Source organism: Bombus impatiens, unplaced genomic scaffold (assembly GCF_000188095.3).
Source record: "Bombus impatiens unplaced genomic scaffold, BIMP_2.2 scf_0203, whole genome shotgun sequence".
Classification (NCBI taxonomy): Eukaryota; Metazoa; Arthropoda; class Insecta; order Hymenoptera; family Apidae; genus Bombus; species Bombus impatiens.
Window position 1 is genome coordinate 636,831 of NT_176622.1, and position 27,777 is coordinate 664,607.

Below are 27,777 nucleotides of genomic sequence, written 5' to 3' on the forward strand. Positions count from 1 at the left end.
GTGGTACAAGCGGAAGGGGGGTGATTCTACGCGAAAAAAGAAGTCGAAAATATAGAATACAAATTTTTTTTTTTAATTTTTCCATCGAGACAACAAGCTACAGTGAGATCCGTTATAACGAGACGCGATAAAGTGCACGCGTACCGAGCCAAAGTTCAAAGTCGATTTTCTCGAAAACAAAGCCTCGAACGAAACATTTTTATTTTATATTTTCGACTTCTTTTTTCGCCTAGAATCACCCCCTTTCCGCTCGTACCACCAGTTACCAACCACCCTGTACAATGAATTATTACGATTTGAACGATAATAATTAGAATAATAATTAATCAAAATACTTAATTACATTTCTACGTGAATTTTATCTCTGGGGAGGTAATTATTTTGAACGAATCTCGTATTTATTGAGAGTAGTGTATTTGTAGAATACAGTTGAACAACGTTAACGTTAAATTTAGCAATCTTCCAGTTCAAAAGTTATTAGGCGAGGAAGCTTGCAAAATTTGATATGGCTTTCTTCGTTTTATGCGTAGTAGATAGGATCGTTCGTATTCGTCGATACTATCAGCGTAATTGAATACTGTCTCCCGATAATAAGGAAGTACCAGTAGCAAGCCGAGTGAAATTAACAACTCCAAATGCGAATTTTTATAAAAATCAAACTGTATTCGTTCGTTCAAGTTCGTTCAACCGAATGGATAAATTTTCTCGTTCGTCCATCTTTTGAAACAACGTTATGACTAAATGAAAATTTAACTTTTTTCCTTTAATTTTTTTTGAAGCGTAGACAAACGAAAATTCTAGGTGAACGAACGTGTACAAATCGTGGACAATCATATTCCACTTAAGAATTAATGGAAAAGTTAATGGGAAGATAATGGAAGCCGATGGAAAATTTTTGTTAATTCTCCTTTGACGATAACTTATCTTCGAACGGTAGACAAACGAAAATTTTGTTTGAACAAACGTGGACGAATCACGGGTCAAGCGATACTGTTGCGTTTGTTTTTTCTACAAACTCGCATTTCGGCGTGGCAACTTCATCAAGCTCGAGTTACATTGGTACAGGTTAGGCTATATATATTTCTTCTTGGTAACTCTTACGAAGACCGTTATTTGATACATTGATTCGTATATTGTATTTTCATATATCATACCTTAGCGATATTCCGTTACTTTGAGCACAGTGTCTCACACACTTGTCGCAAAGGTTTCATTCGTTTCATAAGGAAATTATACTGCACGCCATTTTTTGTTTTATATTATTTTGCCGAATTATGTATGATGCATGTTCTGTTGGAACATAATGGATCATAATTTAATGAGATAATATGATGCATGTTCTATTGGAAGCAAATGGTTCATACATAATTCGATAAGATAATATGATGTATGTTCTATGCGAATAAAACGGATCATACATAATTCGATAGAGTAATATGATGCATGTTTTATGCGAACAAAATAGATCATAATTCAATAACATAATATGATGCATGTTCTATGCGAACAAAATGGATCATACATAATTCTATAAAATAATATGATGCATATTTTATGCGAACAAAATAGATCATAATTCAATAAGATAATATGATGCATGTTCTATGCGAACAAAATGGATCATAATTCAATAAGATAATATGATGCATGTTCTATGCGAACAAAATGGATCATACATAATTCGATAAAGTAATATGATGCATGTTTTAAACGAACAAAATGGATCATAATTCAATAAGATAATATGATGCATGTTCTATGCGAACAAAATGGATCATAATTCAATAAGATAATATGATGCATGTTCTATGCGAACAAAATGGATCATAATTCAATAAGATAATATGATGCATGTTCTATGCGAACAAAATGAGTCATACATAATTCGATAAAGTAATATGATGCATGTTCTATGCGAACAAAATGGATCATAATTCAATAAAATAATACGATGCATGTTCTACGCGAACAAAATGGATCATAATTCGATAAAACAATATAATGTCAAACGATAGCATAGATCGCGTGTGTTTCTTCGTTTTTGAAAGATAAGACGTAAGACAAGATAAAGAAAGGAATTATAGGTGTTTTTATTTTGTCATCTCTTGTCACGATCGTCAAGATTATGAGAAGATTGAAGTGAAGAACCGACGAAAGACGATAATAGCACGACTATAGCGATGTATTTCTGACGACGTGGATTAATTCTAGGGTTGAATTAATTATCGAAAGCGGATTTAGTTTCTCAGTTTATCTTGAAACTATAGCAAGTATAGCTCGATCGAGATAAGACTCGGTGGACGTAATTTGGCCGGTGTATCGTGGCGAATTTAATACTAGCGATTCCATTATTCCAGAGCAGGCTCGTTGGCTCGTGAACATCGTATCCCAGGAAAGTAATGAAAATTCTGCTGACTGGAATTTGTTTCCGGGTCAGCGGCTGTTCCTCTGAAACTAGTTTCTACGACGCGATAAGCTTGCACCAAGGGCGAAACTATACAACATCTAAAAACGCGAAGGGTCGCGCTACGATAAAATCTTTAGTCTGGCGAACAAAATAATTACAATGTCGTCTTTTTGTAATAAAAGTCAACACGGTGACTGCTTACAACCTCACGTCACGCGTAAAATCTTTTCAAACGTCCTTAGTCTTCCGAAACTAAATTTTGTTCACGATGCCAAACGAGATAAAAAGGAGACCGGATTATAGTTCATTCTTTTGAAATAAATAGCTAACACTTTGACTGCCACACCGAAATCACACGTTTCGCTGATGACGCCACGGCAGTATTTTTATTATTCAAAGCATATAATGGCAAAATAATAATAAATCGACGATGTAAGACAACATTCTTTCCCAATGCACCGTTCATCTTCTTGGTGGTCACGGGTGACCTCTGTGGCACCTTGGTAACAGTCGATAGCGACGTATTGTAACAAGGCTTTGTTTATTTCAACAAACCATTCGCATTCGTTATTTCGTCGTAAGCAAAACGTGCAGAATATACAGTCGAAACGCGTAGAAGATATTAGTAAACAGTATTAGGATTATTTTTATGATTTCGACGAAACATTCGGCTGAAACGGTAGAGGTAGAAAACAATTATGTTTGCGGTAAACCGATGGTAGTGGTAGATCACAACAGAGGAAAATGTGCCGTAGATTTATCAGATCAAACGATAGCGTATTCTACACCACATAGAAGAACTCTCGAGTGGTACATAAAATTAGCCTTAGAGTTATCGTCAAATACGTCAATTTCAAACGCGACGATACTCCATAAACAAGCAACAAAAACAAAAATCAAGGTATGCACCTTACATCGCTGAAACGTGTACGAGATATTTGAGGCGTTTGTTGGTGCCCACAAGAAATACTCTTGATGTTCAACAAAGAAGTTTATTACGCTATTAACAATCAATAGTCATCAATTAACGATTAACTATCAAGAGTTAATGATCACGTATCTCTAACTGTGTTTGCTTCTCTATGACACTAAACCTTCCGCACTTCGCAGCTCGGGGCAGAATGAATTCTTTGGTTCGAAACCAAACGGATTCTTTTCTTTGTTGGCCCTCGATATCCTCACTACGCACGCGTTTATTAGATGTCCGCGACGGTTGCTGCGTATGCGAATATTCGGCGAAAGAACCGTAGGGATATCGATGGATATGTCACGTAAACTCGAGGGCTGGATGATGGAATAAAACAGCCGAGTCGTAACGCAATTATTAATTTTGTTTGAATTAAGCTTTATTATGAATTCAGCGATCGCAATGTGATACACACTGAATTGACATAAATCACAATTCGCTCCAACCACGTTATGTAAAACTTAGTTACACTGATACGTTAAGTACGCGACTATTATAAGGGTAGAGACCGGTGAAGATACGTTGATTATTTTAAGGATACAGAATAAGCGAAGTGTTACTGACGATACTGTGTGGGTGTGTCTAAGGACACGGGACTATCGGATTTGTCGATGACAATTTTGGTTAGGGAAGCGAGGGCAGTAGACACCGTCTCCGATTGGATAATAAGACGGTTGGTGGACCAGGAAGGGTTTCAGCCGCCCTCGTGAGAAAGTTGCTAAAGGAACGTACCAGACGTGGGGAAAACTAACTTTCCGTGTTAACCCGTAGTAAACGATAAACGTAAAAGGAAACCTAAGACAAGAGATGCTCGCTTGGTCCGAAGGACCTTAACTATGGAAATTCCAAGACCCCCCGGTGGGTACTTAGGACTATTGAGGGTACGCGCCAAGGATGTGCAGACATCTGGGCGCCATCCTACCCGCGGTGTGTGACCTGGTTTCTGTTGTGAATTCACGTTATAGATACATTAGGCATGTCGGCCTTACCCTTTGTGTAGCGAAGCCGTTGGAAAGTCCCGTGGTCGAGGGCCACCACATATTAGTAAACAGTATTTGCTCATTCTATATATAATAGTAAGGTTATGTGCACACTTCTACCTTCAATTATACAGGATGCCTGGTAACTGGTGATACGAGCGGAAAGGGGGTGATTCTATGCGTAAAAAGAAGTCGAAAATGTAGAATAAAAATTTTTCGTTCGAGGCTTTGTTTTCGAGAAAATCGACTTTGAATTTTGGCTCGATACGCCTGCACTTTATCGCGTCTCGTTATAACGGATCTCACTGTAGATCGTTGTCTCGATGGAAAAATTAAAAAAAATTTGTATTCTATATTTTCGACTTCTTTTTTCGCGTAGAATCACCCCCTTTCTGCTTGTACCACCAATTACCAACCACCCTGTATAATAGTAAGGTTATGTGCACTCTTCTAACTTCAATTATATATATGATTATAAAGCAGCATTTACGATTATTTTCTAAGCTGTGTTTATAATAATATTCGAAGATTTGTTCTCATTTTCTTTTTATTGATGTTCTAATAAAATCGTTCAATGGGGCACTTTTTCATTCAAAGTATCTTCTATTTATCGGTTATGCCCTAACTGTCAATTTTCATACAATTTTTACAATTGTAAGAGTTGGAAGCGCTCTGGTCACCAATGAGCAGCGTGGCGTCACAGGAGAAACCGTGGTCAAAGTGTTAAATGCTAAAGAGAATCAAATCGACGAGCAAGAACACAAGACTAGGAAGAATTACGTTTTCAAACGTTCGAAGAACGAGCTGTTGTTTTCGCGTATTATCAACACCATTGATTTAACGACGATATAACAACACAGATGGTACATATTACATATATATATATAGATATAATTATGGCCCAGTCTTGTTCGTACACTCCCAACGCGTAGAATGAAACGCATTGGACTCGTATTATACGAAATTAAATTTGCTGATAAACGAATAAATAAAGTTTAAAGTCGAGTAATAAATCTAATTAATTCAATAATTAGAATAAAATTTATTAAAAATTTTGGCGAATTAAGTGGAACTAAATGACTAAGGATTTTTACAGGAAAATTAATAGCTGTGTAAATAACAAATTTCAATCATATAGAAAATGCTATTGATAGATTAAATAATAATTGTCCAGTTGAATATTTATAATATAGTATTGAATAATTTATAATATAAATTATAATTCCTAAAAATATATAAATATTTGAAATATATTTATCTATTATAATTATCTTAAATTCATTAAATAAAGAATTTAAAAATTACTATAATTCATGATGGAATTAATCAATATAAATTAGGAAATGTAACGATAGATATTAATATAAAAATTCAATTTCATTGGATGTTATTATTAATTCACTTATTTTCCACGTCGACTTACTTTTTAATCAGGAAGCTTAACGATATTTATTTTACTATATAAGCGAAGTAAAAATGATGTCATAAAAAATGACTATTACAATTCTGCGAAAATCGAATTTTTCTCTCGCTGCTGAAAACGCTCGTTTCTTCCATTGAAATTATTAATAACGTCATTTCTAAATTACTCGTACCGTTATTCGACTTACTAATGCGATTAAAGAAGTAACGTATCAAATACGTTGATCAAATCATCTCGTTATCGCCGGAGAGATTAACGCGGTATTTCATTTGCGCGCGTCGTTTGATCCGCGTCGTTCCACATTATTCGGTAATTTCGTGCGAAATATTCGACAGGCTACGTCCAACTGATTAATTTGCCGATGATTTATTACACATTAATGGATTCATTGGCATTGGCGTAAAGCGCCTAGAAGCCGGCTCTGCCGTATCATTTTTACCGCCGATGCCAATGTGCGACTCCAAATATAAACCTCTTGGTTGGTAAGCTCGCGGTGCCATCCATTCTCAGCCCTGGACCGAGCGTTTATTTTCTATGGTTGGGCGACACGTGCGGCTCGGCACACGTCGCTTTTCCTTTCCGTCTGTCCGGTCGCGTGCTGCAGTTCCATCCAATTTCGCGATAACAAATTCCCGGGATTCGAAGAGAAGAAGCCGGTGCCGATGTTGGAAAATTACGGTGACACTGAAATATCGAGCGATCGCGCGCAAGTACAGAGATCTCGGGAAATTGTCTCGCTGTGGGAAAAATTTCGTGATCTCGGTAAATTCGCCGATGGCGAGCAATTTCGAAAACGTCGGAGATTTCGTAAAGTTTCGCTGACTTTGCCGGTGTGCGGAGAAAATTTCGACAAATTCGCCGATTTCCGTATACTTGGAAGTTTAGGAATTCGAGGAGATTCGCAGTGTTGGCGAGGTTCTGTGCTTCTGTGAAAACGTGGCGACTTTCGAGGAACTCGACAGAGACATGGAAAAGACGATTTCGTAAAATTTCAAGCTCTCGTGGTATCCTGTGTTTTCGTGAAGATACAACGACCGTAGAAAAATTCGCCAATCCAGCAACATTTGGCGATTGCGAGCAGTCCTCGTAAAATACCGCGCCTTCGTACAAATTCGAAGATAAAAACGTGAAAATTCGCCAAGCGAATTTCCAGAGTCTGGAGAAATTCCAGAGTTTGCTATAGACGATCCTGAAACTTTGTTCGCGTTTTGACGTCACCGAAAATCCTTCTATTCGAAGCTGGAGAAATATGAGTACATCCACTGCGAGTAGCTTCGATTCCTCCAGAGTAGACCCTTGAGGAACATGTCCAAGTTCTTCCGCAGGATGCTCCTGTGCGGATGCTCGTCTCGTTCAGGAGCCGATGGACAAACGTTCATCGTCGACGAATCCATAGTCGACGATGTACCCAAGTCCATCGAGTTTGCGACGAGCGACGAACAGCCGGAGGACGTCGCGACGCACTTTGACCTGTCTACCATCAAGTTCATAGACGACGAGGAGACAGACGACGACGTGGATTTTGAAAATGGTATTTGCGTGGTTCGAGAAGACAGGAATTCGTTGGTTTAGTTTTGCAATGGTTGTTAATCTTTAAGGACTATGGCTAATGAAATTTCAACCTCGAGGGAAAATTTTATTTTAATATTTCTCGTGTTTTTATACCGTTTTAATATTATTTCGATATTATCGTGACGTTATTGTGACGATGCCATTAGTAACAAACAGACTGTGCATGTTTACGCAAATTCATATTCTTATGATCGCGACAAACGACATGGAACCTAAGCAAACGTTTCTTTCTGCTGTTACAAATTATATTAGATATTATACTTTGGATGTTTTATATATTTTCGCGTATCGGATGCATCCTCGGATTGTTCATAAACGAACTGTGTATGTTTATGCAAATTCGTATTTCTCTGTTAGCGTAATACTGCGAAGAATATTATACGCGTTATATGCGCGCTTGCACTTGCATATTTTCTATTGGGTTGGCAACTAAGTGATTGCGGGTTTTGTCAGTACCACATAATGACAAAATCCGCAATCTCTTAGTTGCCAACCCAATATAAATATACGAACATCCGCGGTTCGAGCAATGAAACGTTTCGTCGTTTTTGTTCCATTTGATCGATTTCTAAAAGAAAAATATACCATACGCTGTATCTGTGTTGTTTTCTCCGTGTCTCTGATTTGTTGCGACAATTAATCGTCGTCCGATAAACGATGCGCAATTCGGTTCAGCTGAATCGCGCGTTTATTGTTCGTGTGTTTATTTGAAAGTAGAATTGGACGAAAGGGAGGAAGATGGACTAATTGCTTTGAAATTGTTGACAGTAGTGCCGGACGAGTTCAGCTCTGGTCTGGTGCAAGAAGCTTGGGTCATCGCCATCGAAAGGTAATTAATTACTTTGTTACTTGCTATTGGGTTGGCAACTAAGTGATTGCGGATTTTGTCAAAACCATCTAATGACAAAATCCGCGATCACTTAGTTGCCAACATTAGTTCAGAGAACGAAGCGACTAAAAGAAATTTGCCAAGGAAAGGTGTTGCTATATTACTTTGCTACAATTACTTTGCTACTTGGTATAGGGTTGGCAGCTAAGTGATTGCGGTCATTACCACCTAATGATAAAATCCGCAATCACTTAGTTGCCAGCATTAGTTCAAAGAACGAAGGGACTAAGAGAAATTCGCCAAGGAAAGGTGTTGCTATAATTACTTTGCTACATGGTATCGGGTTGGCAACTAAGTGGTTGCGGATTTTATCAATACCATCTAATGACAAAATCCGCAATCAGTTAGTTGCCATCATTAGTCCAGAGAATGAAGCGACTAAAAGAAATTTGCTAAAAGAAGGTGGTGCTATATTAATTTGCTATAACAATTTTGCTACTTGGTATCGGGTTGGCAACTAAGTGGTTGCGGATTTTATCAATACCATTTAATGACAAAATCCCCGATCGCTTAGTTGCCAGCATTAGTTCAAAGAACGAAGGGACTAAGAGAAATTTGCCAAGGGAAGGTGGTGCTATATCATCGATTAGTCGATGCTTCTTTTTTCAATCACAACTTCATTTACATATCGATGAAATTCTCCATGAAGCTTCATTCAGCGTGGAAGAACTAGCTTGTGTGGATCACCGCGCCATTTTCTTCTCCGCCAATGTAATTCCCAACTGAATACCTTTAACGCTAATCTTTGACTTAACGTTCGAGTTTAAAATACTCTTCTGCATCGTCGTACAACGACGCGCGTTTAACGTTCATTGTTTGAAGAGCGGAATGTTGGCGTTACTCCTAACCGAAGTTCAGTGGCACTTCCTGCAACCTTCTAATTTTAGGCTATTCATCTGCGATGTGTTCTTTAATGTTCGTGCTCTCATGAAGATGACGTATTCGATGACGATAATGGAACGTGCATGATTTTGTTGCAGGCGTGCGAAGGAACGATTCAAGCGGCTCACGTCTCACTGGAGGTTCCAGCCGTGCGATATTCTGGACAAAGAGGTACAGCAACTTGTCTCATTTTAACGTATTAATAGAACTTTGAGCGCGGATGAGTTCACGGTGGTATCGTAGCTTGGTCGGTGGTGTTTCTTCCGGATGCGATCGACGCAACGTTGGCCGTCGTCGACGTTCGACCACGTTCCGCTCACACCGAACAGCCACGACACTTTGGCTCCGCGGTAGATGCGCTAGCTCTTAAATTAAACTCCACGTCGATCTCTAGATCTTCCAGGACGTAGATGAGCGGCGTAAAGTTTGGAACCAGCGTGAGCTCGCATAGAGACTGCAAGTTCCAATAAGAAGACAGACTGAAAAGAGCGAAGGATGAACGCGATTATGAATGCAGAATAAACAGTTTATTCAGAAGAGTAGACTGTGGACTTTATTTTAGCGCGTAAAAACTCATTACACAACATCCGTCTAACGTAAGAAGATATTCGTAGTAAATCGTCTCGATTAGCTTATAATGTTCTTCTTTAATTACGTTTGCGGAAATGCGACAAGTCTGATGTATATCTAGATACATCCACGTAGACACAGATGTACAGATAGATAGAATTAATAATATTCATCGTTACACGTAAGGAAATTAGGAAAATCTGTCTATACATATATTTCATTCTCATAATTATATTGGGAACATAAACGCGCTCAAATACCCGCAGTCTGCGTCTAACATTATATTTGTAAATGCGAATGTTCGAATATTTTCTTCAGCCACGTTTCGAGAGATCGCGAAGCCCAGTGACGAGTTAATTCGTCCATCCTGGTTAACGGATTAATCATCTTCTCTCTCTCTCTCTTTCTCTCCTGTTCGCCGCAATAAAACTAAAAGAAATAGGTCGAAAGATAATGGGGGGTTGGGTTGGAGAAGCGATCGCGTGGATAAATGGTTAATCGATGGCGGCTCGATTAGAGCCAATTCCTGTGCCCATGCACGATGAGCATCGCCGAGATAAAGTGGCCGATCGCTTGGTTGTCTCCATTGTATTCAAACAATTAGTTCCTATTCCATTCGCGTGTTCCTTTGGCATCTATCGGACATTCTAATCAGGGACGTATTCGCCAACCAACGACGTTCACTATGATTTAAATAATCCATTGAAATAACTCTGAAACGAACGGGCCGATTGACAGGGAAAATCGTGACGGCGGTTGCTCGTAATATGCGGAATGCAAAAGTAAACGAGCGCAGTGAGCGGTGGCCACGCGATCATGCGCGTCCTTGGTTCGATGCAGCTCGTGTATGTACGTTGCTGTACCCGCGCGTGTTCCACAGGTTGCGACCCCGAAACCGTTGTCACAGTTTTCCTTCTTTTTCCCTCGTTTCTAAATTATCTGCGCAGGCTGACGAAACTATTCGAATACTCGCGGAGAGACCTTGTATGCGAATGTAATGCTTTCGAATGAAATTCTTTGATTCGTTTGACGCCCCTGGTCCTTGTCTCGCGCAAGCAAAAAGTTTCTTTTGTTTCATAAGTGAAATAATATCATAGATGCGCAACATTTTTTATTTTCTGTTATTTTATGGATTGTTCTATGAATCCATTTTGTAGAAACAGAATAAAATGGGTCGTAGGTAATTCAATAAAATAACGAGAAAACACGTTGTGCATCTATCGCTTTCTTGTAAAACGAAAGGAACAATAAGAATAATTAAGTTAGGATCCCTTGGTATAAATGAGTGGTATAAAAGAGTAATAATTGCAGGTGGATGAAAATTGGCTCTGGTTCGATGTTGGGACGTTTATGCGTTTGTAGCCGCGACCAAAGGCTCGTACCGCCTTGTTCAAGCCAGAACAGCGACTATCTGCAACTTTCGCTTAAATCAAGTCATTACTGCCGGTTGGCAGAAGAGTTAGCTGTTCATCTTTATGCATATTAAACGAGAAGACCGTGTCTGCATCGAAACTGAAGATACACGCGATAGTTGATATCTTGGATGGTATATTAAACGGATGTCGAGGTTGTCGAATACTAAAACTCGTTTCTCTCAAAACCACCGTTTCACCAGATTACGCTTATTTGAATTAACACGACGGTACATAGATTTTATCTAAGCTCGTCGCGCGATACGTCAAGTTGTGTAGAATATTAAAAGCGATGTTCTTATAGACACAATATTCCTATATTTAACTGACATTTATAAACATTCGTAAACAAATTCAAAATTGCACCAACGTCCTACAAAATGCTCCACTTGTACATTTGTACAAAATCTGCTCATCGAATGGATTGTTTCTGGTTCCAATAAAAGCGTGACGAGAGGAGAGAGAGAGTGAGAGAGTGAGAGAGAGAGAGAGAATTGGGGGAGTAGAGGAAAATGAATGCATCGATAGGGAAGCGTCGTTGGGAATTCTTTTGTTTTCGCGAGGAACAGCGGTCGTCCGGTAGAGGCAAACCAGCTGATTGTTCGATGTTTGCTGTGTGTGCAGATCAACGAGGCAGTCGCGTCCACGAGCGGGGACAGCGCGAGCAAAAATGTGACGGGCAACCAAATTACCGTGACGCTTGTCGACAAGTAAGTGGCATTTCATTCTTGCCGTTTCTCTTCCATCCGTTATTCCATCGTTAATCGTTTCCATTCTTTGTTCCCAGTTTCTATCGTTCTCCCTGCCTCTTCTAACGTCCTCTTCGTTTTTTCTTTCTCTTTCTTGCACGCCTGGATTTCACGAGCATCTAAAACATCGTGCAGCGTAGACAATCGAGACGTAACAGCGTACAACGGCGTTTTTATTCGGGACGGAAGCTTAACGGTTTCGGATCGGACGAGAAATCGACGAGGTCGACAGTCCGCGGATGCACGGTCGAGTGTTAAACCTGAAAGTTTGCCAAAAATACTAATTTTTCAGCTTGTTCGACTCGTTTAGCGCGGATGTCACCACGGTGATGTTATCCTGATTGTTTCCGGAGATGGCTCAACGCGTTAAGAAGAACATAATTTCACTTGCCCACGCAAGATTTTCGCTTGGCCGTGTAACTTTCGACGAACGACCGCGCAACTTCGTCCAGTCAACGCGTCAGTCTGTGATTTCTGTGAACGCGTATTCGGCCGTTTAACGAACGAACGATATCGACGTTCCGACGAACTCAGTGAAGAACCACGCGCATCGGCGCAGCGATTTTCGCTCAGCGTCCTGCACGAGGTCACAGGTGTGCTGGAAAAATTTCCGACTCTCAACTGGTATCGTTGGATCATCAGGAACCACGACGATCAAGTTATTCGACCTGTTAGCTGTTTCTCACGAGTATACTCGTCGCGAAGAAATGGCGATATTTTGCGTTACGACGAGCCCTGTCGCCCATGAAATTCAAAAACTGAAGCGGTCGTTTCGTCACAATTTAATTCTACGTTGTAACAGTTACACGTACTCTGCGTTTCACGAGTATACTCGTCGTCGCTTACTTTTCGCCACACATTTTAAGTACAGTAAGCTTCTCAAAGTCTCCAAGCAGAAGTTTTCGTTTAATTTTATTACTACTGATCTCTGTCAAATCTCTGTCAGGGAACATAAAACACACGATAAAACTGAACATCCTGAATTTGAGTAGTCGAGCACAGGTCGCTGTAGTCATCCGTGATCCAACAATGTACCATTTATCTAAGAATTTGAGAATTGAAATGTAAAATACCCAACTACTTGATCAGGTGTACCGACCTCTTTTCCCTTAGATCGTCAAACAAGGAATTGACAGTAGCTAAAACAATAGCCATAAGCGACTTGCCTTGAATATGTACCAAATATTTCTTATATTGGATGGTATCTAAGCGATTGCGGATTTTGTCATTACCACCCAATGGGAAAATCCGCAGTCGCTTAGTTGCCAACTCGGTATAATCAAATATGTACACGTACGAATTTTTATCAGCCTGTGCGTTACGGTTCTCTCGCTCGTCAGAACGTCAGCTCGTCCGAACGCGCGTCCACCTGAATTTTGTATATTGTGCGAGCCGCGATAGATGGAAACACGCTACGGTACAACGTTTAACTTCCGCAAGGTACCGTATCGTATTTGCGCGCTTCTTTCTGCGACCGCATTTGCATCTGTTAATCCGCGCGATTTATCTTCTCTTAATCGCGTTGAATTAAATTCATCGATTCATCGTCACGGTGTCAACGTGTTGGCCGTGTTCGAGTGCTTTGATTTGTTAAACTAACCGAGCAGATGGTCGAAAAAGACGCTCGACATTTTTATCAGCAGATACGCTCGACCGTGACGACGTGCAATGTAACGCGAAATGTGAAAACTCGCGGCACACCGCGATGGGAAGTACAATTACAAGCCGGATACGTGAAATTGCGATTGGCGTGATTGATATCCCATTGCGATGCAACCGCGCGTACCATCGCTGTTCTCCTAGCGAGGGGCATTAGTGTGTCGGAAGTTGATTCCTCGCGCGATCTCATGTGCCTTGGTGTTTCTGTCGTAGGGAACAGATCACGAACGTCTTCACTCCTAAGCTAAGCAACGGTACCATACCTAAGGGCATAGTGAAAGAGACGAAAGAAGCGAAGGAAGGGAAGGACGCGGCCGAGAAACAGCAGACCTGTCCAGAAGAAACGAAGCTTTTAGTGAGTGCAATGAAATACGTTCTTTTCTTTCAATTTCTCTGGCAAACAGAAAGATAGGAATGCTTTAGGATAGGAATTTTCTAGACAGAGTTAAGCTAGGGTTTACCAAACGTAATTCTATTTGTAGACGTTCGCTGTTATTCGGAGGAAATCAAACTTTGTAACGAGAAAAGGCTTCTTCGGCCGATCCTTTCTTACAAGTGGGAAGGGAAAGTTTTTGTAATAGGAAGTTTTTTTTGCCTAGAGTCAAAGTAAACTTGCTAAAGGGATCTACAGATGTGCACGGATATCTACAGGTGGATATTCGTGGATATTTAACTCTTATTTGGAAGAAAACAAACTTTTAACGAGTGGAACAAGATACGTTCTTCTTTCGAATTTCTACTGGATATAGAAAAATAGACATTTTTTAGAAGTTCTTTTTTTTTTAGCAAGTTCTTAGATACAGTTAGAATGGATGAGTTATTAAACACGGTTGTACTTGTAGATGTTTATTCCTATTTGGGAGAAACCAAACTTTTGGCGACTGCAACTTCCCTCTCAGTCTCTGCCAGAAGTAAAAACAAAAATGTTTTTGAAGAGAAATTTTTTAGGTAGAGTCGAGCCAGGATTACTAGATGCTCTTGCTGGGAAGAAATCAAACTTTCAGCTAGTGGAAGATATATTCCTATTTGGGAGAAACCAAACTTTTGGCGACTGCAACTTCCTTCTCAGTCTCTTGTAGAAGTAAAAACAAAAATGTTCTTGAAGAGAAATTTTCTAGGTAGAGTCGAGCCAGGATTACTAGATGCACATCTGTTTGTAGATACCGACTCTTGCTGGGAAGAAATCAAAGTCCCAGCGAGTGGAAGATACGCGTTTCTTTTTGAAATAGAAATTTTGTATTGGAATTACATTGACGCAATCTCGCGCATTTACAGAAATTAAAGTTTCAGTGAGTAGAGCAAAATGAAAATTGAAGGAAATATGGTCGCGATTATGTGGAAATAGCAAGTGTCGGAGGACAGCTGCGACAGGATCGATGTTTTTAATATTCTTGAAAGTAACTGGTAGTTAGCTTCTATTTTTATAACTCGCGGGTAAAAATGATTTCTCCTTCATGATGCTTATGTAAACACGTCCGTGCGATTGGTTAAGTGTGAGGTAAACATTTCCCGGAATTGTAATTCACCATCCGCCATTCGTTTCTGCATAATTAATCGTGGGCAACGTTGTTGAAGAATTCCGTGAAAATTAACCAAAATATCCTTGTTTCTTTGCTATGGAACGCGAGCTTTCCTGCTCTCCATTCTTATTCAAATTATATATTATTATATGAAATTATATAAATTATATACAAATTATTGAAATTATTCTATTTCCTTTTACAGGGAATATATCAGGAATTTGATACAACGATGGTTCTATGTGTACGATGAACGTAATTATAATTTTAGTCGCTGGTGACGAGCTAATTACGACAAAACATGTATCGAAAATTTGGGAAATGCGCATGTGAAAATTGTGAAATATAAAATTACAAGGTAACACGGTCGAGCTACCAATAAAATGTTTAAAAATGTTCCATATAACGTATACAGTGTGGACGTTGAAAGTAATACGGTATAGTTGCTCACTTATGTGCCGAAATTCATTTTATAATATATGAAACGTACGATACAAATGTAAAAAGTAATACAGAGTAGAGTTTCTCGTAATGTTCCCAAGTTTTCCATATAACGCGTACAACGTGGACATAGAAGCTTCGCGTGATAAATGTTTAAACACATCGGCGAGTTATTTCGACATGGTGAGACGATGATTCATATTTTCAGACACCGGTGCAAGGCGGAAGAGTCGGTGAACGACGTGCCAGCAGTCCTTTCCAAAATGGTCAGACAGAAGTCCTGATCGGGGAGCTGGAGGGCGGCCCAAGGTCGCCGAGGGGATCCACGTCTTCGGCGGTGAACGACGCCAATTTCCTCAATACACCGGATGAACGTGACGATCAGAAGCCCATTTACAGGCGAGTACTAAAATTCAGCATCGATCCGTGCATGCTTTTGCTTCTTTTTAAATATATCCTCTGTGCGCCATCCCCCTAGTCGATATATTTTCGTTTATATCGAATCTGTAGCCTGAACGATCGTGTAACGTCAAAGATATTCACGCCTGTCGTACGTTGTTACACAGCTGGTTAGCGAAACATCGCATCAAGCAAGATGTTTATACGCTGACTCATTTTTAATAAGTCGTTCCTGCGTAATTAACCGATGCATCGTTAATAACGAATGGACTGCGGATGTTTGTGCTTTTATGAAAGATCGTAAACTGTACAGAATATGCATAATATACAGATATATATATATATGATGCTGAGAGTATAATACTTACTTAAAAAATTACTTGAAATTGGTAATTGTTTGCATATGTGAGTATTAGTAACTTTTACATTAAAAATCTTCTATCATGTTGGTAAGAGTCATTAATCGTAGAATATAAAAACGGTTCCACTTATAAGATAAAAGATAAGAGATTAAAGATAAGAGTAGCTATCTAAATATGTATTTTAATTGTAAACTCGCATGAACATCCGTATTCCAACAGTAAATATCGCAAACCCTGGAAACACCAGAAACGTGGCGTACTTACAAAGCAACACCGTACACGTGTAAAATGAAACATATAGAAGATATGACACTCTATCTAAAGAATATTATATTTTCCTACGAATTATCAGAAGAGAGATCAGTTCTTACGAATAATGGTCCTCTTTCAATTTAAAATTCGAACAAAATGTTAAAACGTTAAGAGCATCTGATGCTATTAACAATGTGTGTGTAGAAGCACAACGAAGGGATCTGTCAGTGTGCAAAACCGAAATCAGTGACCCGGAGATATCGCACCAGTCTTCTCCTAAAATGTCTTCGTATCAGCCTTGCGCTCCTAGATAGCGTATTCGTTGATGTAGCTATAATTGTATATTCTACGATGTACAATTATTTGAACAGGGTAACATTTACACAGAAGTCGGTAATCTGTGCTACGCCAACGATTAGCTACGCTAACAAGCGTTGATGTAACGTCGTAGGCTCTGGTACACTCGAATTCCGACAAATAATAAATTAGTCAGAATATTGAAAACCGAATATGTACAGTTCGTTACAGAAATATCTGGCCGCCTGACCAATCTATAGTCAATTTTTATAATTGTTGATATAATTGTTTTGTACTGTTCATGGACTATCGTTCTTATGCAGGTGAACAATATACGTACGTCGTATTTTTTTTTTTATTTATTTATTTACATTTTACAATTTGTCCAGTAGGACATTTGGTAAAATATTATAGCTTAGTGATATAGTAATATAACATGTGGATGACTACCCCCAGTGGGATACTATCTTCGAATTTGATTGATTTATTTCTTTAGTGTGGCGAGTGTTTGTATGTTAGGTTATGTCCTTTGTGAGATCTGTTGGGTGTTTCCTTTTTAGTCTTCTTTTTATACGTACGTCGTATAATCGCGGATGAGGCAACTACGAGCTCGACTAAGTTTATGAAGATGCACGATTCACAGTTACTACAATAGCGATTCGTGTCTATCTAACAACGTGATACGTACTTAAATGTGCCGTTCGTATTCTGCCAACAACAAGTACATACGTACACATTTGCAGTCAGCGGACTCCATTGAATTTGGTGCAGAGTTTCTCGGTGCCCTTTAATTTTATAGGTTACCTTAGTTTCCGCGAACGTTTCGCGCGAGCAAGAAATAATCGTCGGTGGGCGTATACAATATCGTTCAAAAGTTTCAGTCCTATTTTTAATATCACTTTGATATTTGATCTATAACGCGAACTTTAAATTGCATCCGCTCTTTAATAAAATCGTTGATACATCTGTAGTATATATTTCTCTTATCGTATACGGTAAGAAGTGAAACGAATTATCACAAAATCATCGTACTTCGATTTTGGAGAAAAAACAATGTTACGAAGTTTGCAGAAATTGAAGTATTTGATGTGTATATATAGATATAACTATATGGAATTACTATATTAAATTATTTATTTGATAACAACGATCGTATCTGTATAATATAATACAACAAGTACTCGTACAGAATTATATATAATAATATAATTGTACATATGTTGAACATGTAAATACAATATATTATATGTATATATTTCGCGAGCCAGTGTACATACGTTAAAGTTTTATCGCATAAAATGATATTCTAGCGAAAGTGTCTCTCGCAGTTTCCTGCAAGTCGCGTGAAATCGAATGCACCTACGCAGCTGTTACCCTGCCAGCACACGGTTATTCACCAGGTGACTGTTAGATGTCGCGGTGAACGTGTTCGTGAGCAACGTAGCACCAGGAATCTCCGTTATCGGAAGAAACCAGACGCCAGTTGCATGAGGCAGAATGCAGAGCCGTTCTATCGTGATCCGGCTCGCTTTAATGGAATCTTGAAAGCGTGGAATCACAAGTAGAAGCGAATGCTCACAGGGAGACACGAATTCATTTTCTGACCCGTGCAAATCATTCAGCGATTCTGCAATTATAATGCAGTAAAAGTTAATAGCGCTAGCGGAATAACGTATAATGCAACATCGACGCCCATTTCATTGGCGTTGACTTTACGAAGCTCTGAAAGATCAAAGAACCCGCTACGTTCTTATATAGTTGAACGAATGAATATTCAGTCCAATCCATTGACACACGTTGAGCATCGCGCGAATTTTATATATTTTGCTCTGGTCGTGAGAGTCAGTGGCGCGAGAAGAATTTTTATAATGCAAAAGAAAAATGTAGTTTGTCCGTTGGTGCAGAGTATTTGACTTTCCTTAAATTTCATACTATCCAGATGAAAGAAGAGATAGTAACAAGAACAGAATGCTGATCAAATTCTTGAAATCTCTTCTCGTAATTGCAATGTAAAGAATATATCAGAGTAATAAGTACGTTATAGGAGCTGTTTACATAAATCAGAGATACAAGGGGAATTTCTATGATTCCAAAAAGCCAGTTCATCGTATCTATACGATGCACTTAACTTTCTCTGAATTTCATAAAACTGTAGGATTTAGATGAGAGAAGAGATAGTAAAAAAAGAAAAAAAGATCTTGGTAATTGCAATGCAAAGAATTTATTACAATGGTAAATACGCTGTACAAGTTTCTTGCATAGATCACAGATACAAGAAGAATTTCTACAATTTCAAAAAGATAGTTCATCGTATCTATACAAAGCGCTTAACTTTCTCCAAATTTCATAAAAATCCTAAGATCTAGATGAAAGAGCAGGTAAGTGGTACGGAGCATGAAAATATTATCGATCCTTTCGTTCTCGAAATTTCACCTTTTGCAGTGCCTGTCCAATAGAATTCAATGATATAAATTGACAAAAAAAAAAAAAAAAAAAAAAAAAAAAAAAAAAAAAAAAAAAAAAAAAAAAAAAAAAAAAAAAAAAAAAAAAAAAAAAAAAAAAAAAAAAAAAAAAAAAAAAAAAAAAAAAAAAAAAAAAAAAAAAAAAAAAAAAAAAAAAAAAAAAAAAAAAAAAAAAAAAAAAAAAAAAAAAAAAAAAAAAAAAAAAAAAAAAAAAAAAAAAAAAAAAAAAAAAAAAAAAAAAAAAAAAAAAAAAAAAAAAAAAAAAAAAAAAAAAAAAAAAAAAAAAAAAAAAAAAAAAAAAAAAAAAAAAAAAAAAAAAAAAAAAAAAAAAAAAAAAAAAAAAAAAAAAAAAAAAAAAAAAAAAAAAAAAAAAAAAAAAAAAAAAAAAAAAAAAAAAAAAAAAAAAAAAAAAAAAAAAAAAAAAAAAAAAAAAAAAAAAAAAAAAAAAAAAAAAAAAAAAAAAAAAAAAAAAAAAAAAAAAAAAAAAAAAAAAAAAATCGAAATATCAAGACAATTCAGATCCTAAACGGTTTAACCTGCAATTTCACTGTGGAACAGTTGCCTCCACCGAATTTAGAATCAATTTCCGCCGATTAAAGAGATGGCTGGAGGGAGTTTGTACTTAGGTGGCACGTTCGTTTCTGGGTTGCTTTTTCGGAAACGAGCTCGCAACTTTTAATTGAACGCGTATCTCTGCGACTTTGTGGTCCGTAGAGCACGAAGGTAATTAATTTGTAGAAAGCGGGGCCAATGGAGCCGAGTAGAGGTTAGGCAGCACACGTTGAGCGGAATAGACGAGGTCCACTGTAATCTCCGACGTGGCTCGAACATCGGCCAAGTGGATTCCTATCTCTCTTTCCCTCTCTCTTTCTCTCTTTCTCTTCTCGTAGTCACTTCGCCGGTATTTCACGCTCGTGACACACCCACCGCTAGGTTGGTGTAAGTGCAGCCTAAACAATGCGTTTTCCAGACCTCACGATGCAGCGCCTCCTTCTATCCCAGCGTTGCCCAACCTGTCCACGTTGCGCCATGGAATCTTTGTCATTTTCGAGACGTAATCCTGCGTTATCTTTTGCAAATACAAGGGCGAGCCGTAATTCGTTGCACGGACGAGGTTAGGCAGATTCCGTGACTCGAGAGTAGCGAAACCACGTTGGAGACTTGGCTCGGTGAAAATCGACGTTGAAAAGTTGTCGGTTACGCGTCTGCTCGTTCCACTAATTCTCGATTAGACTGGAATGGACAACTGGCGGAAGGTTATTCTACGTGCGAAAATAAGTTGGGTAAAATGGGATTTTTGCGCCCAAGGCATTGTTTCGAAGAAGTTTGAACGAATTTGGTGAAGAAGTAGCGTCGTCTCGTAGAACGTTTAAATTTGTTTAGATTTGGATAGTCGTCGAATTTTTTCCCTTTTTTCTATCTAATTTCTGTTTTCGTACACCGTTTTATCGTACAGTGGTTGATAATATTTCAAACGGTAGGCCGAGTTTTTCTTCGAGAAGTTTACGAAGTGGCGACTGAGACGCGCAACGTTGGGAAACGCTGCTTCGTTGCCTTTGGATTCCTCCCTTCTTCGTTCCTTTTCTCTTCCCTACGTCGTCTCTTCCCTCGCCTTTTCTTCCTGTCGTTGTCTTCTTGCGACCGAACGGTAGAAACGAATGGCACATCATCGCAAACACGAAGAAACTGTTCGCCCCGCTCTTTGCTTATGACCATGTTGTACTCGGCAAAGTATGATGTCACAAGTACAGTTCCCATTAGAAGGGCGAGATAACGGTCGAGATAACGAACGATTCCTTAATTCACGAATTTCCATCGTTTCCATTCACGCGTTTATTTACAGTCGATAACCAGCCAGATAGTCGCGATAAAGAGGAAACCGAAGAGACAAGAAGTAAGAACGCAAACGGAATCTCGGGACACTGTCGTTGACGATAACCGCGGATATTTGTGATAATAATCGCAATTCGTACAATGTTCAAAAATTAATAAATCAATTTTTATAAATTTGTAAGTTAAAAATTCGTCAAATTTGTTTCAAATCCGACAGGCTGAAACGAAACTAATAAATCTGCGAGATACAGAAACACGAGCAACTTGTCACGTTTCTCTATATCTTGAAAGACGGACAAGAATGCTAGGAAGATGTAGCACGGTGCTGTTTTCTTTTCCATTATCGACTGGTTTGTAATTTATTCTTTCTTTTCGACACATGAATAACGAAATTACACGACAGTCTCCATCTCGCGCATTTCGATTTAATCTGCTTAGTTGTTATCCCATATCAACCGCCGCGTAACGCCGCGTAACAGCAAAGAAAGAAAAGAAGACGCAAGAAACTTGAAATTTGAAAAATACCAAAAACGCTGGATTACGTCGCTTCGTAATTGCGTCAGCGGATCCCATTATGTGCTATTCGATGTAAGGTGTTCAATCGTCGATCCGTAACAGTCCGTAAAACGTTCGTTCCACTCAAAAGGTAAAACGCACGGGCGACTAAAAGTCGAATAATAGCAAGAGATGCTATGATACGTCGTCCGATCCAAGGAGGGCAGCAGAAGCCCGAAGCTTAAAGCGATAATGAAAAAATCGAGTGGCTCTGTCGGTTATTGCGAACAAACGAGGAAAAAGGTGGGCCGTATTCGGCCGGCGAGACGTCAACATCCGTCCGGTTGATAAATGAGAGATTTCGAAACAGGAAATTCGTCGCGCGGAAACAAGGGCCGCCATCTGTAGGGCTTTCAAAGGGTTTTAGCCGAGAAAACGAACGCGCGAGCCAGTTTCCGTCCGCGACAGAAGAACTGGAACAGGAGCAGGTTAAATGGCGTGATCTATATCGAAAATCGGGCTTATATAACACGGACTAGGGGAGAGGAGAGAAAAAATTGTGATCCAGTGGCTCAGTCCTCGGGGACGACCTTTAAAACCGATGGCTCGTGTCGACACGTTCAGCCAGAGAGACGAAATCACTGGTTTCCAGCCATTCACGTTATATTCTCGTGTAAAAGTGGCCCGTGATGTCCATGGGCGCATTCATTCGCACCTCTATCTGTATCGTATAAAGTCTATGAATAACTGGAAGGTAATTTGCTTCGAGGAGAACGCCATCTTCCTTTTCCTTTCGATCTTGCGAGCAAGACCACTAGCACGAAAAATAATAATTTTCATTCGCGAGCAGGACTTCCCTCCGTGAACTGTTACAATTCTCTAAGCTGTTCCATTGTGTTGCTACAGCGTTCGGACGATTTTTCGTATCTTGTTACGTTGTTCGTTATAAGCTGCCGCTTGCTTGAATATCGCCATGCGTATACCTATAAGAATCTAAATATTAGATTGGCAACTATGTGATTGCGCACTTTGTCAATAGATGGTATTGACAAAACCCGCAATCACTTAGTTGCCAACCTAATATAATAGTTGATTGCAACGATGATCGAGGCATCCGAAGACCAAAATACATATACGTATTCGTAAAAAATGTAGGTATATGTTTAATTGGAATAAAAAAAATGAAGCATTCGAAGACCAAGATATCCGTAAGAATTTACCTAATAATTAATGTAATGTACTGTTTCCGATCATCGAAATGGAATCGCTCCAAATTCTCGAAATCTTCTTTATCCATTTTAGTAAAAAATTGAGAAACACGAGCGAATTTTGATATTCGTATATAATCGTGCCTAAACGAAAAGAAGTCTTTCCTCGAGGGAATATTTTCTCTATATATACTCTTGTATTCTTTAGTGGAATATTTTTCGTAGATTCTTCGCCCGGGATACCTAAATATCAATTATATTTAAATACGAATTATACTTGCTGCTTGGAAAGGAGTACTTTTCCGTAGATTATCCGTTTCAAGTACCTCGATATCGCTTATAATGAAATATAAATTATATTTTTTCGTCTATGCTTCTTATGTTCAAGTGTCTTATATTGAAATATTGAAAATAGAAGATATAATTGATACTCGAATGTGAGGGATAAACGAAGAATCCAAGGGGAAGATCTAAGAATCTAAATCTAAGGTAACTGTAAGAAGCCTCGAAGGAGGAGGAATATTTTTCCGTATATTCTTCGTCTCAGGTACTTAAATATCATTTATATTCAAATATCAACTGCATTTTCTCCTTTAAAGGGAGTATCTTTTCTCTTACACTCTCTCTATCTCTTCTTTCATCTCCGTATCTTCTCTTCTTCTATTTATCCTCTGTATTCAAATCATCGCTTATAGCTTCTCCTTAAAGAGGAATATTACTTCATCCTTCTTCGTTCCAGATATCCAAATATCAACTGTACCATTGTCCTCGCCGTGAGAAGAAAAATCCTCGAAAGAGTTGACTCTGTCATTCCCCTCCTCCTGTCTCTTCCATTTGCTCGAGTTTAATTCGATCGGAAAGCATCGTTAGAAGAACTTTCGACACGTTATCCGACGCAACAACGTCTTTCACCGTGATGGCAACGCGAAAAACACGTGGATGCTGCTTTCATTCTGTGCTAATCTCGTTTATACCAGAGGAAGAGGAAGAAAGACTTTCTCGATGACAAGTACCCCGTGACCGAGTCTTGGATCCGCGGTCTGGTATCCGTTAACCGAGCCACGGATATCGTTTTGCGATCACGAAATCGATATCGTGCCACGTCCGACACAGCGACGTCCACGTCCCACCTCTGTACAACATTTTTTCACGTCTGCAGTCCTCGCCGGATTTGCATTTGACGTAAATTCTCCGGTCGCCTTAAGAGGATCGTCTGTTACTTTTATCGCTATTCTCTTCTCTGCTTATCAATATTCTTCTGCGAAATGGATTTCCTTCGTTTCCCTGAATATCCGAGATTGCCAGAGATCAGCGAGAATCTCATTTAAATTCATTAAAATCGGCGAAGTGAATTGGAAGAAGAATTTCGTTGAAAGTTCTTGCTTTAACGCTACGACTACCACATCAGTCAAATCGACTGGTTTTACAATTTTATTTTAAAATTCCTACTTCGTGTTATATCTTTTTCCACAATGATGTAACGACTTTCGCAACGATAACTAAAAGAATAATGTAATGAATTTCATTTTGCTTTTTACGTATTCAAACTGAAAATAATTTTGTATCAGAGCTACTTATACCAATACCAGTGAAAATGATTGGTACTTGTCGAAATGTAAAAGGGTCCTGCAATCCGTTTATCGAACTCAATTAGCCAGTTTCCTCGCTTTGTACAACTTGCCACGCGTTTTTTATATTTGTACTGCGTATCGTTCGATATGACGATATCAGTTATCGGGAAAATTGCGGATCGATCGCTAGATCGCTTGATGCTAACGCTAGAAATACCACAGCGGTGAAAACGACTGGTTCTACAATTTTATAAATGTGCCGACCCTCGTTTAGAGATCATTTTAGGGATCGTCGTTAATAATACTAAAAATGTACTACATAACGTGGAATTCCTTCTGAAAGAACGTAACAAATCAATAAATATAAAAATATTCTGTTATTACGTATTTTTAAAGACCAGTCATTTTCACTGACTTTGGTAGAAATAGCTTCGTGTTAACTATCGGTAGTTCTAGTGTCAAGGGACGAAGCTCGTCGATCGGAGCTGAGGAAATTAGTCGTTTGGTTGATCGCGGACGTTTGTGCATTTATGCGACATATAAAAGCACAAGCGTGATCCGCCAAAATGTAGAGAATATACGAAATAACGCGTTCGTTGTATTAATAACTCGTGGGAGGAGTTTTTATTCGTGTTGCATCTCTTCCTGAAAGAATGAAATTATGTTGATACAACGTTTCCATTTCTCGTTTCTGGACATTCTTCGAGTAAAAGCGCGTACAGCGTTCTAGACATTTTTCAACTAAAAGCGACCGAAAAATGGTAAAAAATCTGTCACGTTGCACGCGTTAACGAACGTTTTATTTCGCTGTTCCTTTGACTCTTGCGAGCCAGTTACGTTGATGAACGCACGAAATTGCATAATCATCCGCGGTGTACGTGATCATTAGTCGTGTTACGTAAAATAGGCGTAGGAAAAGAGTCGTATCGAAGGAAAAATCAAGAGCTAGAAGGGACGAGTGCAGAGTGAGTCTAGGTCCGGTTCTCGTGGAGGCTCTCCGTGACACAGCCATGGAATACCGATTGCTCACTCTCCCATGGCGTTTCCTGTTCCGACCACGTATCCCGCTTTCAAAATACGAGCCACACACAGAACCAAAGAGAATGAAAGAATATGAAAGAGGAGAGACAAAATGATCACTGGGGTTGGCTTCTATTTCCTGGATTTATTTTGTAATTTAAATTTAGTCAGCAACTTTTATACTCACCGCCTTTTACTTAGAACTTCATTTCGCTCGAGCAGCATCTAAATGACATTTATAAAGTCCCAGTTCTTCGCGTTCAACCCCAAAAGACTGCTGAAATTGATCTCAACTTGTGGAGTGTTTCGACAGCTCACACACAGGGTGTCCAATTTTAATCTGCAAAGTAAGTTCATTAAGCAAAGCATATGATTCCTTGCTTGTCCAGGCTTTCGTGGCTCGCGTGGTATTCGATACTCATCTGCAATTGTTCAATTTCCAGTTTGTTCCTATTCCACCATCCATTTCCTCAAGCTTTATATCTTCGTAACCGATAATATCTACATCGACGTGTTTCTATCGAGCTAACGTAATACAAGTGGTAACAGAAGAACACGTTTTGTGCATCGACTCAGCTATGAAACGCGAAAGACGAAGGAAAATGAAATCAACGTTGAAGCGGTACTCTGAGGATCCTACGTGTTGCGTCAATGAAAAGTCTCGATTTATGAGACACAGAGTCTGAGCAGAATTAAAGATCGTACTAAGAAATTTGATTATTATTTCGTTCGTTTATTATCATTTTAGATCGAAATTACCACGATGTCTGTAACGTCCGAGACGCTTCAGGATCCCATAGCGAACAATCAAGAGTTAAACGAAAAAAATCGTTATTTTTATGCTGAGTCGCATCATCCTGACCACAGTGACTGTGCGTGTCACCGCGTGTCGAAATTTCGCAACACCATTTTTCGACGAAATTACCGCAGAACAAAGACGTATAATCCTACGCTAAAAACGAAGAAGCAAAGACGCTAAAATGAAGGAAAGAAAGAAAGAAAGGAGGAGAAATGGGCGACTATTGTTCTCAGGCGTATTATGCGCGTCATTCCACGCCTTTTATTCGTCTGTGTTCATCGCCGCGCGAAGATCCGCATTTACTCGCCAAATACCGATCCAGGATATTCGTTTTTAAATCATCGTCGTCGTCGTCGGCCCGCGTGGGATTACTCGGCCGACCTGCACAGCTCTGGAAAGCTCGATTAATTCCTTGCACTCGTTGACCTTTACTGGTCGCGATATGCAGTTGTGCTGGCCGATAAAAAGAGCTTCCCCTTGAAACGCGTTTTCACCACCCACTCGCTCCCAGAATTCGCTCTTCTTTTCATGTAACGGTGCTCCTTTCTTTTTTTTTCTTTTTTTGTCATATGTACAAGTACGTTCTTGAAATGCTTTTTATAACGATAGTTCTATAGATCTTCCGGTTTATACGAATACGATGCTCTGAGAAGCCAAATTGACCCACTTCATTTTTTATAAAGCGTTTGATTTCACATTATCCAGAAACGTAAAGCTACACGTACAGCTACGAAAAGCTTTTGTACATACTACTAGCCTGTAACGAACCAGTCTTTTCATCAGGTTGCATAATTTATTCTCGTAAGAACAAAGTATCGTAGTCATAGGAGAGGCACCGTGTAGCGATATAAAAGTCAATGTAATATTTGCACTTGATTAATTAGTACGTAAACGTCGATGTAAATATCGTAGAATGGCGTACAAATATTTTTTGTAGCCACTGTAATTAGCATTGAATTTCCGAACCCTCAGCCGCCACTTGTGTCAATTTGACACGCTTTCGAAAGAAGATTCTATTATTCGTTCGTTCATAGAACAATCTTACCGAAACCTTCTCACTTTTTATTTATCTCCGTTTTTTATTCTTCGCGAAGAATGCGGGATCGTTTTGTCAATTTTCGAAATTAATTATTTATCTCGCCGTTCCATCGCGTCACGCTGGTAGAGTAAAATAAAAATAGCGAAACGCGTTCCTATATTTTCCTAAATTTATCAGCCGTAAGAAGATAGCGATAAGGAATTGTAAATTCCAAGGAAATTAAAGAAGCATAATGTCTATGATTGCGTCGGTTCTTCGAAACTATTGCGTTTCAACGATGTAGCCGAACGTACAGTCTAACAAGGCTATGCCTTAAGTACAAGCTAATGCGAGACAGTTAAAGTAAACCATTATAGAAAATGAAAATCGAACGCGCAGTGAACTTGTTAACAAGATGTTTTTCTAATTACATTCTTGTCGCGTGTTATCGTAATAGTGTCAATGGCGAACGAACGTGCTTACGCACAATGTGCGTATATATAAACGCGAGAGAAAATTCTGAAGCGATGCAGCACTCGAGACGTAGCGCGACGATAAGAAGCCTCGTTATCTTTATGGCTGGCTCGCGG

The 27,777-nt window shown here is 38.9% G+C and overlaps 1 protein-coding gene across 1 annotated transcript in view; it reads left to right on the forward strand.

Annotated features, from left to right (window-relative positions):
• LOC100743494 overlaps positions 1-27,777 on the forward strand; it is a 129,329-nt gene that overhangs the window by 21,843 nt on the left and 79,709 nt on the right. The window contains 5 exon segments of the mRNA XM_024366241.2: positions 8,121-8,178; positions 9,219-9,291; positions 11,727-11,812; positions 13,724-13,865; positions 15,680-15,870. Coding sequence (XP_024222009.1) covers positions 8,121-8,178; positions 9,219-9,291; positions 11,727-11,812; positions 13,724-13,865; positions 15,680-15,870 — 550 coding nt within the window.